At 43.8% G+C, this 21,494-nt stretch overlaps 2 protein-coding genes across 5 annotated transcripts in view; one reads left to right on the forward strand and one right to left on the reverse strand.

Moving 5' to 3' along the window:
* LOC122128889 overlaps positions 1-21,494 on the forward strand; it is a 237,446-nt gene that overhangs the window by 17,849 nt on the left and 198,103 nt on the right. The window lies entirely within an intron of this gene.
* LOC105912341 overlaps positions 12,325-21,494 on the reverse strand; it is a 102,195-nt gene continuing 93,025 nt past the window's right edge. Inside the window, exon 2 of the mRNA XM_042703871.1 lies at positions 12,325-14,209. Coding sequence (XP_042559805.1) covers positions 12,340-14,209 — 1,870 coding nt within the window. The 3' untranslated portion in view covers positions 12,325-12,339. The remainder of the gene's footprint in view (positions 14,210-21,494) is intronic.

Raw genomic sequence — 21,494 nt, forward strand, 5'->3', positions numbered from 1 at the left:
CACACACACACCTCTACCTACACAACACACACACACTCTACACACACACACCTTACCTACACAAACACACACACACCTCTACTACAAACACACACACACTCTAACTACACAAACACACACCTTTACCTACACAACCACACACCTCTACCTACACAACACACCACACCTCTACCTACACAACACACACACACCTCTAACTACACAACACACACACCTTTACCTACACAACACACACACCTCTACCTACACAACACACACAACTCTACCTATACTACACACACACCTCTCCCTACACAACACACACACCTCTACCTAAACAACACACACACACCTCTACCTAACAACACACACACACACCTCTACCTACACAACACACACATCTACCTACACAACACACACCTCTACCTACACAACACACACACATCTACCTACACAACACACACACATCTACCTACACAACACAACACACACCCTACCACACACCTCTACCTATACTACACACACCTCTACCTAAACAATACACACACACACACACACCTCTACCTACACAATACACACACCTCTACCTACACAATACACACACCTCTACCTACACAACACACACACACCTCTACCCACACACACCTCTACCTACACAATACACACACCTCTACCTACACAACACACACACCTCTATCTACACAATACACACACTTCTACATACACAACACACACACCTCTACCTACACAACACACACACCTCTACCTATACTACACACACACCTCTACTTACACAACACACACCTCTACCTACACAACACACACCACTACCCACACAACACACACCTCTACCTACACAACACACACCACTACCCACACAACACACACCCTACCCACACAACACACACCTCTACCTACAAAAGACACACACACACACCTCTATCTACACAACACACACACACACACACCTCTACCCACACAACACACACATTTACCTACAAAAGAATGAGCTTTCAATGAAAGCTCAGCTCGTTCGGAGGAGAGCGGATATATTTGTGTTGCATCTCGAATTAATATTATCATTGATAAACCGGTGCGGTTGTAAACTGTCGTTCCGCTGCGAGGGCCAGCCCGACATGCACGAATACACCTGTACAAATGCAAATGAAATGTCCACTCAAAATGCTGACAAAAGTTTGATTTCCAACGCAGCCTCCATCGGTGGGCCAATAGAAGTTAAACACACTATTAAACATATTTGTGGACAGTTTTAATAATAAAAACAAAAATAATGGTATGTAGGTTTGTATAATAAAAATGAATAGTAATAATAGATAAACTTGATTTTCATAATTTGTGTGTTCCATTTCTGACCACTGGTTAGTTCTAGATTCTATTGATATACATTTCAGTAGTTTGCATATATATGTAAAGAGGTAAACCTTAATAATCTTTGAACCATACATGATAGCACCATGGGGCTTGGACGATTGTCAATCTATTTGAATCTAAAGTGGAAGCAAAATGATTTCCTGAAGCATATCCTCATTATTTATGAAATGGTAAAATGTAAGCTAGAGAGACACACACATACCTCTACTCACACAACACGGCAGGCAGTGGTACAGGAGGGAGAGAAGTCGTTAAGTAATCAGAAGGTTGTTAGTTCGATTCCCTGTCGAAGGGTCCTTGAGCAAGACACTGAACCCCTAATTGCTCCTGATGTGCAGTGTGCCAACATTGTAAATGTAAAATGTGTACATCCTTGTAAGTCGCTTTGGATAAAAGCGTCTGCTAAATGTAAATGTAAACAACACATTTACCTACACAAGACACACACACACCTCTACCTATACCACACACACAAATTGACAATGTTATTGTGCAAAGCATGCCATGTGAAATATTAAGAAGGACTGGGGTGGTTGTTTTCTGTCCTTGAGAATATAGTGTGCTGGAACAGAGTGATACTCCCTGTTCTTCTTATCTCTGTAACTCTGTTAAATAGACACTGCCTGTGACTGCTGTTCACTCTGTGTGTTTCTGATCCTTCTGCAGAAGACTAGTAAACTCATTACTAATAACTCATTAAAAGACTGATCTTGCATTAGACTGGTTATTATCAGATTTCCAGCACATTTGTTTGTTGACTGAACTCTCATCTCCTGCGCCTGCGTCTACCTGCCCCATTACGTGAATTCCCTGCACTCCTATCCTGCGGTGGTTGATTGGTGGTCATTTCTATCTATGTGGCAACACCTTGCAGGGGGGGAAAAACACAGTGGAAGATTTTACCATCAGTTTCAATGTTTATGGAGAGTACAGGAAATTTGAACGCTGGTAGCAGGCCCAGTTTTCAGAAAAGAAATGAAAATGGGAAACTAGAACATAAGAAAAGAGGAAGAGACATAAAGACTTGAGTGAGGAAGACGTCAACAAAATAGAGAACAGACGTGAAATAAACACCAAACGGAGCACTGCTTGGGCTACTGGAGATTTCAAGGACTGGTTAGTGGAGAAGGGAATGTCTGCAGATATCGACTATTACAATACAGAGACTTTAAAATCAAGCTTTGTCTTCATTTTATGAAAGGATTCCTCTGGTTATAGTTATTCTGTTGCAAGCTACAATACCCACCAAGCTGAAATAAACTGTTTTTCATTGTAGCCTAACCGTTGCCTACTGCTATTTTCAGGTATGTCAGACAAGACCCTGAAACATGTTTCTGCGGACAATCCAAGACAACTTCCCCCTAGATGTGCCATTGGTTCTCTCAAACGGCACCATTCATGGAAATACTCAATTTAATTTCAGCCAATATAATGCTTAGCCTATTTGTGATGTTTAGTTCAATGGAGTTTGAGTTTAGAAGTTAAATTTAGCTAACAGCATGCAACCCCCATTTCACTGGTGGGCTCTGCCCCAGGGTCATAAAGTAAGCACTATCTATGTCTGAGGCTTCCTTTAATGATCACAGGTACTTGGTTACACTACAATGTTAAACAAACAGGATCCTAGGTTCTCAGCAGTAGATGAGCTGGCTGAAGTTCCTGTTTACCATTATGTGTGACTATGCTCGTATTATTATCATTATAACTTAAGTATTATATGTAACTAAACTAGCAATAACAAAGAAATAAATGCAATGAGCTGAGTAGCACTCTGCTCTATGTGGAAATACTACACACCCATGATATAATGACATAGAGCAATATAAAATGTATTTATTAATCATAACCTGAGTTAATAAATAGAGTAAAGCGCTTGCTGTTGGGGCCCGTTGGTGCACTGACGTCATCAGCTCCTCGAACTGAAGGCAAGCAGCGACGGCTGCAATGCACGTCCACCGGCAGGCGAATCACCGGAGCTCATACCGAGGGTGCGGGTGTGGGGGTCCGTTTAAGTAAAATTACTCACGGTCTATAATTCAACTAGCACTCTTATATAATATTTTGGCCAATACACGCAGGATATAATTAAATAGAGCAATATATTTTAATGAAGCCTAACCTTAGTTAATAATTAAGAGTAAAGAAACCAAATAGATCTGTCTTAAAATAAGCATACAGTTCATAACAATATCCATCAAAATGATTCCCAGTGTATGTGCCGGTGTCAGTGGACGTTAAAGTTACTCACGAGCGATGAGCCAGGGTGGGAACGTTCTCTTGCAGCTCACGTTACCTCCGCGCTCGCTGCCGCCAGTTCAGTGGAGAACGGATCAGATAACGATGTCAGACACAACCTGCTATTCAGCGGTGAGATGAGCTGGCTCCGTTAGTAGATAGAGGTCCTCCGGTTGGCCCAGCTACAAACGGGTCGTTTCCCACAAGTTCACAGGAGATAAACCGAATGATTCCTCTTGCAGGCGCAGCCGAGTTAAGCTAATGACAGCCATTAGCAAGCCCACTCAGCGACCAAGTGGTGGGCAACGTTAGCTCCGGCTAGTCAGCTTCACTTTGTAAATCGCTAGCTGAACGCAATTATCACTCAACAAATAAAAACAAAAAAACGATTTGTAGTCAAATATATATCAATACCTATTCAGTTGAGGTTTGGCTATCTGTGGGTATATGTACACCAAATCACAGCTGGTTTCCACCGAAAGCAGTCGCCTCACTGGAGCAACAGACAAACTTGTTACCTTTCTCCTCAGACTGCAGACTTCAACTGACAGCTCGCTCCGCGATTTCGCGGGCACAGAGATTAACGAATCATCATTTATCCGTTAGAGATTCAAATACAAACAAATACATCTGATTGGTCTACATGTACAGAATTCCAGTAGGAGTTAGATCTTCCAGTGGCATGTGGCATGAGGAAGCATAGACATGCAATTTGATATAAGAATGACCAAGACCATGCATAGTTTTCTTTGCCCTCCGTTATCGTACCTTCGTGTGCTGCATATCAGAAATGGCCAACAGAAAAGCAAAGACGGAGACGGCTCCTGTTACCATGGAAACAATAAACAAAGATAGCTTTAGTATCTACATAGCTACTGCATATCAGAAATTGGCTAACAGAAAAGTTTTGAAAAGGTGCGATAACGGAGGGCAAAGAAAACTAGGCATGGTCTTGGTCATGCTTATATCAAATTGTGTATATGTACAAAAATGTGTATATTTGAATGTGTGTATTTCACTGTTATACAAATATAGAAAGCAGGTGTTTGATGGCTGTTTACATTTGCCTTCTCTGTCAGTAGTTTGAGTATGCTATGCTAGGCTATTTGCAGATTCTGTTCCGTTTTTCTCAATGATGGTCAAATTCAATATTAGTAGTTAAAGAAGCACTATTTCGATCATTTAGATTTCGTTTCAGTATTTCAAAGTGAATGAGCTGTGGGAGCACAAGAACAGTGAGCGTCTAGCAGCGATTATCATAGACATATATGATGTATGTACATATGCCTGTGGCGATTTATAGCCTAAAGCAGCTTGCACACTGCCCCAACAAACGCCAACATTCTCCAACTAACGCCAACATTCTAAAGTTGGCAGTTGTTGGCAGTAGTTGGTACCTGTCTTTATAATGTCCAGTAAACCAACTTCCAGCTCCACACTGCTCAGACAGTAACAGACTTTTTCCAACTAGCTACTTATTTTTTCAATTGTGTGTTAAGATGGATGAGGTTGATACCTAGATTAACAATAGACCATTATACAGTCGTATGAAAAAGTTCGGGCACCCCTGATAATTTCCATTATTTTTATTTATTAATTGTTGGGCGTTTGGATCAGCAGCTTCTTTGTCATTTATATAATACTTCATGGACAAAGTACTATTTCAGCAGTTAAATAAGGTTTTTCGGATAAACAGAAAATATGCCATATGCACCTTAACAAAATTAGACAGGTGCATACATTTGGACCCCCCCACCAAATTTGACTGTGGGCAGCAAGTGGCGTGTGTCCAGAAATGGCTTCTTCCGCATCACTCTCTCATACAGCTGTTCTTTGTGCAAGGTGCGCTGAATTGTTGAGCGATGCACTTTGGAGGTGGTCTGATGGTAGTCTTTGACCATTCTGACCATCCTTTGCCTTCGATATTTGTCTTGTCCTGCCACTTCTGGCCTTAACAAGAACTGTGCCTGTGGCCTTCCATCTCTTGATTACATTCCTCACAGTGGAAACTGACAACTGAAACCTCTGGGATAACTTTTTGTAGCCTTCCCCTAAAACACAAAGCTAAACAATCTTTGTTTTCAGATCATTTGACAGTTGTTTTGAGGCCCCCATGATGCCACTCTTCAGAGGAGATTCAAAGAGAAGCACAACTTGCAATTGGCTACCTTAAATACTTTTTCGAGGAAAACTCCCTGCTGGACTGTGAGCTTACGTCACTCTTTGGACTGAGGCTTTGCGCTCACGCACGAACTTTCCACTTCCTTTTTGTGCTAGCCGCCAACACGAGTGGACGTGCTTACAATTTATTATGCTAGCATAAAGTTAACATTGTGTTGCCGTGTGATAATGTAAGTGCATAATTTTATGTTCCTGCTAGTAGGGCTGCACGATTAATTGAATTTTAATCGCGATCACGATTTTGGCTGCCACAATTTAATGAGGATGATCGTCTGCGATTAAAATGCGTGCTCGAAAACCGTTATTCTGTCTCTTCCGGGTTTATAAGATACCTTGAAATCGACCGAGTGACGGTCATTTTTCAAGGTAGCATTGATGCAGCCTTGAAGCTGCCTATTATCCATACAACTGTGCGCCAGCTCCCTCCGGCAACTGCAAATTGTAAATAAAGATGGCTGACCAAACTCCGCTGACAGCTGTGTTTTGTATGTAAATTATTCCTTGTTTTCTCGCTTAGATTTTTTTAAAAGTTACAGAGAAATAGACACTGTACCATCCGATAACACCGTTTATGTAACCAGCAATAATGGTTGATTTGATTTTGCGAGGCGTCAGTCTGATTGGTCCAGATTTGACAGGAGAGTCTCATATTCAGGACAACCGTTTACATTTAATTTACATTTAGTCATTTAGCAGACGCTTTTGTCCAAAGCGACGTACAAGGGAGAGAATAGTCAAGCTACGAGCAATAGAACCTGGTGTAACAATAAATACTACTTTACATAAGAAATATAAGCTACCGTTTACCAAACTCCGTTACGTAGCTACATATGCCATGTGTTTGTATGGTGAAGACTGATATTTAATGACAAAGTAGGTAACATAGCTAGCTACTAGCAAGCGTTAGATTCCTGTGCTAGCAAGAAGCCTTTGCTTGCTAACTGTTGTAGCTTGCTCTTGCTCCTGAGTTTTCAAAGTTGACTTCAATGTTTCAATGTAATTTATTCCATGATCAGGGTGTTTTTGCTGCTTTCAACACTGCTAGCTACAACAGTAAGCAAGCAAAGGCTTCTTGCTAGCGCAGGAATCTTCTGAGGCAGTCAGCGGAGCTCTAGAATCTTAGCTAGATCAGCAAGCTAGCAGCTAAACAATACAATGTAATAACATGAGAGGACAAGCCACGTTCGCAATTACAAGGGCTAACTGTAAGAATGATGAACAAATTCAATAAAATGATCTTTGTGACTGAAATTACTGTTGTTTACTGTGTAGTGCTCAACATTTCATACTAGCAGCAAGCTTAAAGCTAGCTAGGAGCCATGTTACCTACTGGCAGATCAACGTCAACTGTTGAACAGGGGGGCGTGGCCGGAGCGAGATCAGCGCAGACGTGACAGTGGTTTCAGTGGTTTTGTTTTTTAATTAATGTTTGTTCATCATTGCAATCGTTGTTGTGTTTTTTGAAAGAATGCAGGCCAAAATACAGGGGAATTTGGGCGATTTTTATGCACAAAATGATAATATATAATAATCGTGATAAATAATCGTGATCTCAATTTTGATCAAAATAATCGCGATTATGATTTTGGCCATAATCGTGCAGCCTTACCTGCTAGCATTACTTTCCTCATGTTTATGTTGATTAACACTAGTGGTTTAATACTAGTAATTTCCTCGCATATGTTTGCATCGACCTGTACTAGCCTGTCTACTACACTGTAATTGTTATGATCGCGGTGGTAGCTAGAGTTTAGACTCCCAGCCAATGCCTGTCTTCGCCATTTGTGGTCTTAGATCGCCATCTTGTGGTATATTAATGTAACGGCATTGTAATTCTAGTGTTTCTGATACACTGAGTGCAGGTGATTGGTATTCATATTATTATTATTTCAGTTGTTTGCATAGCAATTCTGTATATTGCATAATAGTGATATAAAAATACATTATAAATGATTCATAATGAACTATATACTTCACAGGGTGGCTGGTATGATGCACATAACTGAAGTCATTTTCAGTCATCGGTGGGAAGGTGTTTGATTACTTGTGATCTACTGAGTGTTTAATAATAGGATACCCAACTCAAACCCTATTAATGTGTAAATTGATTACAGTTTTTTCCAATCATTTTCACTCCACCAAAACACTTCATACTTCACCCAAAAGTGACTCATGCTGCCGTAACTTTAGCAAACTTTGTCACTCAAGGTACAATGACCTAAAAAACACAGACAACTTGAAGCATTGCAAAATGCATATATTATGTGTTGCTGTATCCTCTATTTTTGCACATTTTACTGTAGTGTCCTGTCCTGCACACACACACACACACTACTACTATCAGTTGAGTTTTGCTGGTGGTGAACATTGACTGTGAGCGCTTTGGGGCAGTGATATCATACGTCTCACTCTCTCTCCCTCTCACAAACACACACACACACACACAAACACACACACACACACACACACACAACTACTATCAGTTGAGTTTTGCTGGTGGTGAACATTGACTGTGAGCGCTTTGGGGCAGTGATATCATACGTCTCACTCTCTCTCTCTCACACTCACACACACACACACACACACACACACACACACACACACACACACACACACACACACACGATTGCTTACAAGGAAAATGAAGATAATGATACACCAGGCAGGCAGGGATAGGATTGGGAGATCTGATGAAGAGGCAGAGGAGGAGGAAGAGGACGAGGAGCAACCTCCCCCTCCTTATCCTCCAAAATTGTACCCAGCGCTCCCTGTAACAAGATCTGTTACAAAAACCACTTCTAGAACGTCACGCCGTATACAAAATCAGAAAAAGCTAAAGAACTCAGCCAGAAAGTTCAAAGATATGCTAATCTGGATGAGTCTGAGGACTGATCTGATCTGTCCAATGATAGAGATGCCAAACCCTAATGCTGGGGCTGCAGATCAGCCTCCTACAGTATGGTTATATAGAGCCTGGACAATAAGAGATATGAAAAGCGTAACCGCTGACATATCTCACCCTAGGGAGGGCCAAGAGGATTGCACTTTAAAACTTCGACTGTTAGCCAATAGTTTCCACCCGAACGCAGCTGAGTTTGAGGCGAGCGTAAGACTGGTTGTGTGGGTGGAGTGGTGTCAGGTAGCTGAAACTGGGAATGCCTTAGACCTGAATAACATACCACTGAGCTCCTCAGAGGACATTAACGAGATGTACCCAGCACAGTGAGATTGTTAATCAGATCTGTCTCCGCACATCTTGAAGCAGAGCCATACACAGAACCCATTACTTTAGAAGATTTTGAAACAGGACAGAGTTAAATTACAGATTTATTGGGAAGAGATGTGATGACTGGGTTGGGGGTTGGGGTTAGTCCAACAACACACGGTTTTAAGCCGATACAAGTTAATGAGACAGTGGGGGAGGGAGCAGTAGAGGAATGACAAACTGTTTGTTTGACCACAGAGGAGGAAGCAGAGTTAACTTGTCTGCCTGAAGAGTTGTGGTCTAGAGGGCCTGCAGATGTAGGCCAGATAAGGGGGGGTAGCTCCTGTTGAGATAACACCTTAAGGTTCACATCGACCTTACCATGACAATATCCGCTAAGAAGGGAGGCTATAGAAGGCATAGTCCCTGTGTTCAAAACGCTAAAAGATAAAGGAGTGATAATACCATGCCCAGACTCCCCATGTAACACACCCATTTTACCTGTCAAAAAGGCTCCACCCTCTCAGGGCTGGCCAATGGAACACAAGCAGTGAATCGGCCTGTCATTCCAAGAGCCCCCATTGTGCCTGACCCCAGCACTGCTCAATGAAATACCCAACAATGCAACGCATTTTTTTTTCGTGATTGAAGCAAATGCATTTTTATCGATTAACATTTTAGAATCTGCATGACATAACATAGAGATTACATTTTGATCCCTTCCCTTCACGAAGTACACATGCTCTCATGCAAATGACTGTAATAACAGAGGACAGATCTGTACATAGAGACAGTTGATGAGCACAAGAAAGCAGGAGAGAGAAAAAGACACTAAAGTTTTTAAGAATTGCTATTGAAATTCAGCTGTTGGGCCTTTCTTATTTGCCTGTGCTGAACAGAGAATTACCTGACTCACTGTAGGCATGGTATGGGGTGTGCTGAGCAGTTAGCTTGATCAGGCCCACCTGAGAGATGATTTTAAGTGTGGAGAGGAAAGGGAACTTGGGAGATTGTGTGACGCTGGAGAGTTTATGCTGCCACTCTGAATCGCTGGTGGTTGTTAGAGCTGCCACCGATACAAATATCCAGCAAGTGCAGGGACTGAAAATGTGAGTGCATCTCAGACAGTGTGATCGGGATAGGAACGCCACACTAACTGCTTCTTCAACACTCGTCCTGGTATAGGCCTATTGATTAATCCATTTCTGACATGACACATTTTAGATTGTTTTTGCCAGTTACTGTCATATACAATTTTAAGGACTGTTTGGAGTAACTGGATATAAATGTGAGGGGTGCATCTTATCAGGGAGGTCTGTCGTGCTGCATGGTGCATTTTGAAGTGCTGTTATACGTGTTTCTTTATTGACTTGCTGGACATTTGCGGTGGTTTTAAATGGGCTGCGTGGGCTAGCCTATCTTTTGAGTGTAGAAACTTTTAAAGATGCTGAGTGGTGTATTCCATTCCAGCTAATTGGTCCCTCTATATCCTGCAGACAGAGGGGCTTGCTCATGAAATGAATGAAGTGAATAATTAACACCATTTCATTCGATGTGCTTGCAACCTCTGGTTTGATTGAAAGAAACGGCTGCTAACATTTTGATCAGTGGTAGCCTCACGCAGGTTTATTACATGCCTCATAACTGACCTTAGTATCTCCAGCTCGCACTGTGGATCTCTTAGTCCCACACAGAGCAGCTTCACTCCTTCGTCCTTCAGGAGACGATTTCCACTCATGTCCAGCTCTCTCAGATGGGAAGGTGTCCCTTGCAGCACTGATGCCATCATTTTACAGCTTGCTTTGGAGAGGTCACACTCATTTAGCCTGTTTAAAAAACATTATGTATGTATGTAATAATATATATATGTACACATTTGATACTATTCAACATCGACAGTGATTTAGCCTGTTTAGAAATGAAGATTAAACATTATATTGTCGAGGTATCTAAGTTGCATATACAATTATAACCCTTTTATTCATGTTCATACAGTTAAAAAAACTCAGTATTAATAAAATAAGCATCTCTCTCAGCTAGGAGTGCGTAGGGTTGAACTACAATGTGTGGAACTAGAAGTGCGTTAAAAATGACTTGAAGGAGAGAATACGGCCCTCTGGGAAGGGTGGGGGTGCTGTGGCCCTCTGGGAAGGGTGGGGACGCTGTGGCCCTCTGGGAAGGGTGGGGACGCTGTGGCCCTCTGGGAAGGGTGGGGGTGCTGTGGCCCTCTGGGAAGGGTGGGGGTGCTGTGGGGGTGCTGTGGCCCTCTGGGAAGGGTGGGGGTGCTGTGGGGGTGCTGTGGCCCTCTGGGAAGGGTGGGGGTGGGGGTGCTGTGGGGGTGCTGTGGCCCTCTGGGAAGGGTGGGGGTGCTGTGGCCCTCTGGGAAGGGTGGGGGTGCTGTGGCCCTCTGGGAAGGGTGGGGGCGCTGTGGCCCTCTGGGAAGGGTGGGGGTGCTGTGGCCCTCTGGGAAGGGTGGGGGTGCTGTGGCCCTCTGGGAAGGGTGGGGGTGCTGTGGCCCTCTGGGAAGAGTGGGGGTGCTGTGGGGGCACTGTGGCCCTCTGGGAAGGGTGGGGGCGCTGTGGCCCTCTGGGAAGGGTGGGGGTGCTGTTGCCCTCTGGGAAGGGTGGGGGTGCTGTGGCCCTCTGGGAAGGGTGGGGGTGCTGTGGCCCTCTGGGAAGGGTGGGGGTGCTGTGGGGGCACTGTGGCCCTCTGGGAAGGGTGGGGGCGCTGTGGCCCTCTGGGAAGGGTGGGGGTGCTGTTGCCCTCTGGGAAGGGTGGGGGTGCTGTTGCCCTCTGGGAAGGGTGGGGGTGCTGTGGCCCTCTGGGAAGGGTGGGGGTGCTGTGGGGGTGCTGTGGCCCTCTGGGAAGGGTGGGGGCGCTGTGGGGGTGAGATCCCCTGCCCCTCTACATTATGTGATGTCATAATGACTTTAAACTTCCAAACTGTCACTAAACCAACACTTTGGATGCTGCTGCTGCTGCTGCTACTACTACTACTACACACAGACAATACGTCTCTCACACACACACACACACCTCTCTCTCCCTTCCAAACACAGACACACAACACACGAAATGCAGTCGCCCTCACAAGTGCACACGCACGTACACACACACACAAACAGACATGCACACATCTTACTTCAATCGTCACAGGACATCACACATTGGTGACACACACCGACACAAAAACAAACATCCAAGGGTGCAACACACACACACACACACACAACACTTACATTTTACACACATTCACCTCACAAATCACTCTACTTCATGCATCATAGCATAACCCCCTCCACACACACACACACACACACACACACACACACAGATTACAAGTTTACTTACGAAGCTGATGTGGATGTTTTGACCACTGGCACCAGCTTCTGAAGAACATCATCTGGACTGAGGAGTTCAGTCTGATCTTCCTCTGGTGTCTTTATGTACTTCTGCAGGTCAAACTCATCCAGCTGCTCTTCTGAAATCTTCAACTTAAACGTCCCAGTCTTCCACTGTCCTGGTAAGAGCACATCTACAGACAGAGTTCCTGAGCTCCTGTCAATGACCTCCACTACAGCATGTTGATTCAGCTCATTCAGACAGTAGAACAGGTTGATCCTTCTGTCTGACGTCCTCTGGTCTCTGATCTTGTGTTTAACATACTGGAATGTTTGCTCTGAGCTCTGTGATTGGCTTCTTGTCTGTGGCAGTAGGTGTCTCAAGAGATTCTGATTGGACTCCAGTGAGAGACCCAGGAGGAAGCGGAGGAAAAGGTCCAGATGTCCGTTCCCACTCTGTAAGGCCAGATCCACTGCAGTCTCGTGTAGGTCATGAAGAGTTGCAGCTCTGAACAGACCAGAGAGCTGAGAGGTTTGCTGTTGGTCAGGCATGTTTCTCTCTCTGTTGCTGAAGCAGAGGAACACAAATAAAGCTGCAAGAAACTCCTGAATACTCAGATGCACAAAGCTGAACACCTTCACCTGGTTCAGCCCAGCCTCCTCTCTGAAGATCTGAGTACACACTCCTGAGTACACTGATGCTTCTGTGACATCAATGCCACACTCTCTCAGGTCTTCCTCATAGAAGATCAGATTGCCCTGCTCCAGCTGTTGGAAAGCCAGTTTCCCCAGTTTGAAGATCATCTCTTCATCGGTCTCTTTTCTCTCTGTGTACTTTTCTTTTTTGGTGCTTGTCTGAATGATCAGGAAGTGTGTGTACATCTGAGTCAAAGTCCTTGGCATTTCTACTTTCCCTGATTCATCTGAAGTTCTCTCTGCAACAATGGCTGAAATCCAGCAGAAGACTGGAATGTGGCACATGATGTAGAGGCTCCTGGAGGACTTCAGATGTGTGATGGTTCTGCTGGCCAGGTTCTCATCGCTGATTCTCTTCCTGAAGTACTCCTCTTTCTGTGGGTCGTTGAATCCCCTTATTTCTGTCACCTGGTCCACACACTCAGGGGGGATCTGATTGGCTGCTGCTGGTCGGGTGGTGATCCAGAGGAGAGCAGAGGGAAGCAGATTCCCCTTGATGAGGTTTGTCAGCAGCACGTCCACTGGGGCTGGCTCTGTCACATCACAACACCTCGGGTTGGAGCGGAAATCTAGAGGAAGTCGACACTCATCCAGACCATCCAAGATAAACATGACTTTGTTCTGTGAACTGCTGAAGACTGTTGGATCTTTCATTCTGGGGATAAAGTGCTGAATAAGATCCACCAGACAGAGTTTCTTTTCCCTCATCAGGTTCAGCTCTCGGAAAAGAAGAGGAAATATGAAGTGGACGTCCTGATTGGCCTTTCCTTCGGTCCAGTCCAGAATGAACTTCTGCACAGACACTGTTTTTCCAATGCCAGCCACTCCCTTTGTCAGCACTCTGATGGGTTTGGGTTTGTCTTGTCTGTGTAGGTTTTTGAGTGCAAGATCCTCTTCTCTCCTTCTGTCATCTTCCAGTAAGCGTTTAAAGATGTCACAGCATTTGATTGGTCTGTCTTGTGCTGCTTCTCTCCAGGATGCTCTCTCTATCTGTCTGACCTCATGTTCATCATTGACCCATCCTCTTCCCCCCTGTGTGATGTAGAGCTCTGTGTAGATCTCATGGAGGGGTCTGGCGTCTCCCTGATTTGGTACGCCTTCAATCAGATGCTGAAACATCTTCTGCAGATGAGACTTGTGGACCTCATGCATTTGGACATTTATTGGACCAAGTTGGCAACTGTGTGTGAAAATAAACACAAAAAATGACAGATGTAATTAACACACACACACAAAAACACACACACACACACACACCTCCATCATCAGTACATTAATCATCTATCACACACACACACACACACCTACATCATCAGTACATTAATCACACACACACACACACACACACACACACACCTCCATCATCAGTACATTAATCATCTATCACACACACACACACACACCTCCATCATCAGTACATTAATCATGTATCACACACACACACACACACACACACACACTCCTCCATCATCAGTACATTAATCATATCTCACACACACACACACACACCTCCATCATCAGTACATTAATCATGTATCACACACACACACACACACACACACACACACACACACACACACACACTCCTCCATCATCAGTACATTAATCATATCTCACACACACACACTAGAGGATGGATACCCGACCCGAGCCCGTCGGAACCCGCTCGGACACATCAGCGCGATAATGCATTGAACATTCCATATTTTAAAATATCTTAATAAATAGTGAAGTCAACGTGTCTGCCTCACATTATGCAGAAGTTCGTTTTTGGGAATAAAATAAATCACATTTAGGATGACAGCCTTCTTCCCGTGGCGGGAATTTGCTTAGGTCCTAGCTGTGACAACGCAATTACAGGAGGCAAAATGGCATCACGGAGGAAGTTAAAGACAAACTGTCATCTGGAGAGTTTAAAACGAAGGGAAATCTACTGTATGGAGATATTTCAGCTTAGTAGTCGATGCAGATTCTAATTAGGCTGTTGGATATGTCCAATGTAAGAAGTGTGAAGTTTTAATGAAATATGATTGATGCAATCCTCTGTCTCCACAACAACATGGATTAAACCTCGATGGTTGGACTATGTAGATAGTTTTTCAAGAAAAAAAAGATCTTCAATGGTAAGACTTGTCTGTTGTGGTTTAGCATATAACATGAGTTTTATTAAGGCATAGCGTGTGTAATGTGTGGGCTATTTCATTCCGTTTGTTAACCTTTCCTGCTGTCTGTCTCTGACCGTAGTTGGAGATTGCAGGGGAGACTAGTTTTTAACTTCGCGGTTAATTCCCTTTCCTGCTGCTGGTTAGTAAATAAATGCCCACAGTATTCTTTCTGAGGATTTATTCTTCACACACTGGTTAACACTGTTACAGCACATAGTTTTAGCTCCTGTCGCTAAATCCAAACTATTCATAGGCATCACCGTTCTCTCTCTAGCACACCCACCCTGTACGTGCTGCTCTTAAAGGAGCCGCACCATTTTACAACACGTTCTTGCAATGTGACTCATTTAATTTAAATATGCTTATTGGCCTTCTTGTGCACGCTTGTGCGTTTAACAGCGCTTGTTTGTGTGAGCGAGCATTTATCTGTTGATGCCCGAGTTTAATAAAGCCAGGCTATAAACAAAAAACGTACGTAAATGTGGCATTAGTATGAACAGTTGAGAAATTGATTCCGTCGGGCTTGGTTCGGAAAAAAATATTTGAATGGCTGTCGGACTCGGGCCGGGCTCGGTTACTACTCTGTCGGACGCGGGTCGGGCTCGGACAGAAAAATTTGGCCCGATCCATGCTCTAACACACACACACACACACACACACACCTCTATCATCAGTACATTAATCATCTATCACACACACAAACACACACACTCCTACATCATCAGTACATTAATCATCTATCTCACACACACACAGGGACACTTTCAGAGACTCTAGGGAACATGATTCAGGCTCTACCATCCAGGTCAAAGGTCAAAGGTCAAGTGGCCTCAGATGCTTAATAGTCTGACCTCTGTGTACCACTGCACTGCACACAAGGCCACAGGTTTCCCTCCTTTCTTCCTAAAGTATGGACACACTCCCTGGTTTCTTCCTAAAGTATGGACACACCCCCTGGTTGCTTCCTAAAGTATGGACACACTCCCTGGTTTCTTTCTAAAGTATGGACACAACCCCTGGTTGCCTTTCTTCCTAAAGTATGGACACACCCCCTGGTTGCTTCCTAAAGTATGGACACACTCCCTGGTTTCTTTCTAAAGTATGGACACAACCCCTGGTTGCCTTTCTTCCTAAAGTATGGACACACTCCCTGGTTGCTTCCTAAAGTATGGACACAACCCCTGATTGCCTTTCTTCCTAAAGTATGGACACACTCCCTGGTTGCTTCCTAAAGTATGGACACACTCCCTGGTTGCTTCCTAAAGTATGGACACACTCCCTGGTTTCTTCCTAAAGTATGGACACACTCCCTGGTTGCTTCCTAAAGTATGGACACACTCCCTGGTTGCTTCCTAAAGTATGGACACACTCCCTGGTTTCTTCCTAAAGTATGGACACACTCCCTGGTTGCTTCCTAAAGTATGGCCACACTCCCTGGTTGCTTCCTAAAGTATGGACACAACCCCTGATTGCCTTTCTTCCTAAAGTATGGACACACTCCCTGGTTGCTTCCTAAAGTATGGACACACTCCCTGGTTGCTTCCTAAAGTATGGACACACTCCCTGGTTGCTTCCTAAAGTATGGACACACTCCCTGGTTGCCTGTCGACTTGATGTTTAAAGGTGTTCTACTGGGTGGAGATACAGTAGACATGGACACATATGTTGAGTCTTTGGGGAAGGATCTGAGAGAGGCCGTGGCCTTAGCCCAGTCTAACGCTGAGGAATAGCAGCTTAAGCTTACAGAGCTGTACAACAGGAAGGTAAAGGGTCAGCCTGTTAATGTTGGTGACACAGTACTGCTGGCCAACACAGGTGAAAGAGGGAAGAAGAAACTGGCAGACAGGTGGGATGGCACACTGTATACCGTCACACATGTCACATGTGAGTCAAAGTCCATAGGGTCACTGTATACCGTCACACATGTCACATGTGAGTCAAAGTCCATAGGATCACTGTATACCGTCACACATGTCACATGTGAGTCAAAGTCCATAGGATCACTGTATACCGTCACACATGTCACATGTGAGTCAAAGTCCATAGGATCACTGTATACCGTCACACATGTCACATGTGAGTCAAAGTCCATAGGGTCACTGTATACCGTCACACATGTCACATGTGAGTCAAAGTCCATAGGGTCACTGTATACCGTCACACATGTCACATGTGAGTCAAAGTCCATAGGGTCACTGTATACCGTCACACATGTCACATGTGAGTCAAAGTCCATAGGGTCGTGTGAACAGAGCACAGAAACCTCATCATGCCAGTCAACTTCTCCCCACTTGACATCGATAACAATGATGAACACCTTTCATTTTCTGTCCTACTGAGGCTGGCAGTGTAGAGTCCAGTTTAGATTACACTGGTGACAGGACTGGTAGGTGGGTCCAGTGTAGAGTCCAGTTTAGATTACACTGGTGACAGGACTGGTAGGTGGGTTGAGTCCAGTTTAGATTACACTGGTGACAGGACTGGTAGGTGGGTTGAGTCCAGTTTAGATTACACTGGTGACAGGACTGGTAGGTGGGTTGAGTCCAGTTTAGATTACACTGGTGACAGGACTGGTAGGTGGGTTGAGTCCAGTTTAGATTACACTGGTGACAGGACTGGTAGGTGGGTCCAGTGTTGAGTCCAGTTTAGATTACACTGGTGACAGGACTGGGCCAGTTAGGGCTGCTCTATAGAGGAGCTACATTAGGGATGTCTGAATGAAACCGGTTTGGGCTGCATAATATATCGTTTCAACAGTCACATGGCAGGGCATACAATGTCAAGCCAGGTAAATGAACTCAAACACGTCATACTAAAACTGTTTTGATCGATACTAAAGCAAAACTAATTTTTCATGACTAATCTACAAGAGACATTAAATCATGGTGTGTCAACCAGTGTGTCAAACTCCCTAATTTCCCTCCAAAACCACCAAAAATTCGCCACAGCAGCCAACTGCTTTTGGGTTTGGTGCTATGAAACCAATAACATAGCATTGAAGTTCAAATGAGGATAGTTCCCACTAAAAACACAAGTCACCAGAGTCACCAGACTACCTACAAAATCACCCCAATCATTCTAGAATGATTCATTCTGTCCAAATAGAACTATTCAAGTAATCTGGTGAAAATGTCTGTATTTTGTGTTATCGCCATATGTATCGCAGAAAGAAATTCCAATATTGTGCAACCCCAAAATCATCAGTTGCATGTAGCTATGTCTAATGGCTCTTGATACTGACATTGAACAGACAGAGAAGATTTACAGCCACCTGTCTAATGGCTCTTGATACTGACATTGAATAGATAGAGAAGATTGTATTTACCCACAAGACTGACAGAATCACTCCACCTGTCTAATGGCTCTTGATACTGACATTGAACAGACAGAGAAGCTTTACAGCCACCTGTCTAATGGCTCTTGATACTGACATTGAACAGACAGAGAAGATTATTAGTCTTGTGGGTAAATACAGAATCACTCCACCTGCTGGTGTGGGTTAAACATGTTCATTTTTACATAGGAGCCATAAAGCGCCACCGTAACAAGTATGTGGACTTTACTTTGCTACTGGCAACAATGCGCATCAATCACTAATCACTACTAATCACATACACACACACACAAAGACAAATAATCTTACTGTCCAGTTGAAGAGTCTCCTCCTGTAAAGTTGATATAATGAGGCATGGACTGGTCACTCTTCATGGACACACAGGTGGGTGTAGGGGAGTGTGACCTCCTGTTAGAGCTAGATCCCCCCATCCTAGAGAAGAAGAGGAGAACTTCCATCAGGAGAACATTCCTGATAGGGAAATATGAAACTCTGACTTTAATCAAGTATGCATGTGTGTTAATCATATGCCTTTGTTTGCTGAAACATGACTTTTCTGTCTCTGTATATCTTTGATTCTTAAAGTAACACTATGCAACAATTTTGCACTTTTTGAGGTATGGTTTCATAGGCAACTAGTTTTGGTACCATCCTCAAATTCCTTTTGATAGCATATGGTCATGTGAAGGACAGAAGAAAAGAAACTGTGTAAGAAAAGCTTTCACACGCATGACATTGCCTGCTAAACTGCCAAGAGACACCAGTTAGTGTGTTGGCAATTTTCTATCAGTGTCGGCTGGGCTGTTGGTGGGGTTTGCAAGGTTTTTGCAGGTCTTTTAGGTAGTTAGCTTACTAGTTTTGGAACAGAACTCAGTATTGCTGCTTTAAGTGCTGACGGTTCTAACTCTGTGCATGTGTTTAAAAGTGTACCTTCTGTGTGTGTGTGTGTGTGTGTGTGTGTGTATGTATGTATGTATGTGTGTCCGTGTAAGCAAGGGCTGATAAGAAGAACTAGTAGTCCTTTTTTTTCTTTCTTGCTGATGCATTACGTTACAAAAAGCATAGTAAGATGACCTTGGACATCAGAGACCCACCACGTGGTTATCCCTGCTGACAAAGTGTTTTGGCGTCAGAGAACGATAACTTCTTTCTATATAAATCTTGTGTGATGTGTTTAATTTTGCTTCTCTCTCGTCTGCTGCAGTCTGGGAGTGAGCCCATGCCTCTCTCTGGCCTGCCAGGATGTGGGTCAGCCCGACAAGCTTCTTGTTGTGGAAAAAATATGCTTATATGCAACTCCCGAGTCCTGAGTTCACTTAAGTGAATTTGCACCTAACAATTCCTTTTACTTATCCTGTCTGCTAATCACACACTCTCACACACACACACACACATACACACACACACACACAGACTCCATGATACCTTGCCTCACCAGACGTAATGAACTCACACCTTACCTCACCAGACATAATGAACTCACACCTTACCTCACCAGACATAATGAATGAACTCACACCTTACCTCACCAGACGTAATGAACTCACACCTCACCTCACCAGACGTAATGAATGAACTCACACCTTACCTCACCAGACGTAATGAATGAACTCACACCTTACCTCACCAGACGTAATGAATGAACTCACACCTTACCTCACCAGACGTCATGAACTCACACCTTACCTCACCAGACGTAATGAATGAACTCACACCTTACCTCACCAGACGTAATGAATGAACTCACACCTTACCTCACCAGACGTAATGAATGAACTCACACCTTACCTCACCAGACATAATGAACTCACACCTTACCTCACCAGACGTAATGAATGAACTCACACCTTACCTCACCAGACGTAATGAATGAACTCACACCTTACCTCACCAGACATAATGAATGAACTCACACCTTACCTCACCAGACGTAATGAATGAACTCACACCTTACCTCACCAGACGTAATGAACTCACACCTTACCTCACCAGACGTAATGAACTCACACCTTACCTCACCAGACGTAATGAATTAACTCACACCTTACCTCACCAGACGTAATGAACTCACACCTTACCTCACCAGACGTAATGAATGAACTCACACCTTACCTCACCAGACGTAATGAATGAACTCACACCTTACCTCACCAGACATAATGAATGAACTCACACCTTACCTCACCAGACGTAATGAACTCACACCTTACCTCACCAGACGTAATGAATGAACTCACACCTTACCTCACCAGACGTAATGAATGAACTCACACCTTACCTCACCAGACGTAATGAATGAACTCACACCTTACCTCACCAGACGTAATGAATGAACTCACACCTTACCTCACCAGACATAATGAATGAACTCACACCTTACCTCACCAGACGTAATGAACTCACACCTTACCTCACCAGACGTAATGAATGAACTCACACCTTACCTCACCAGACATAATGAACTCACACCTTACCTAACCAGACATAATGAGCCATGATTCATGTTTATAATTTTTATGAAAAAATTATGTTCAATTAATCTTAATCTTTCTAATCTTTTTCCTAATGTATTGATTTCTTAATTAAAAAAAAAAAAAACTTTAGAAATGCCTCCTTACTACTAATCACACACACACACAAACACACACACACACACACACACACACACACACACACAAACACATAATCTTACTGTCCAGTTGAAGAGTCTCCTCCTGTAAAGTTGATAAATCGAGGCATGGAATAATCACTCTTCATGGACACACAGGTGGGGGTTGGGGAGTGTGACCTCCTGTTAGAGCAAGATCCCTCCATCCTAGAGAAGAAGAGGAGAACTTCCATCAGGAGAACATTCCTCTCACTGCTCATGTCTGCCACACACACACACACACACACACACACACACACACACACACACACACACACACACACACACACACACACACACACACACACACACACACACA

The sequence above is a fragment of the Clupea harengus genome, chromosome 26 (genome assembly GCF_900700415.2).
Source record: "Clupea harengus chromosome 26, Ch_v2.0.2, whole genome shotgun sequence".
NCBI classification, from domain to species: domain Eukaryota; kingdom Metazoa; phylum Chordata; class Actinopteri; order Clupeiformes; family Clupeidae; genus Clupea; species Clupea harengus.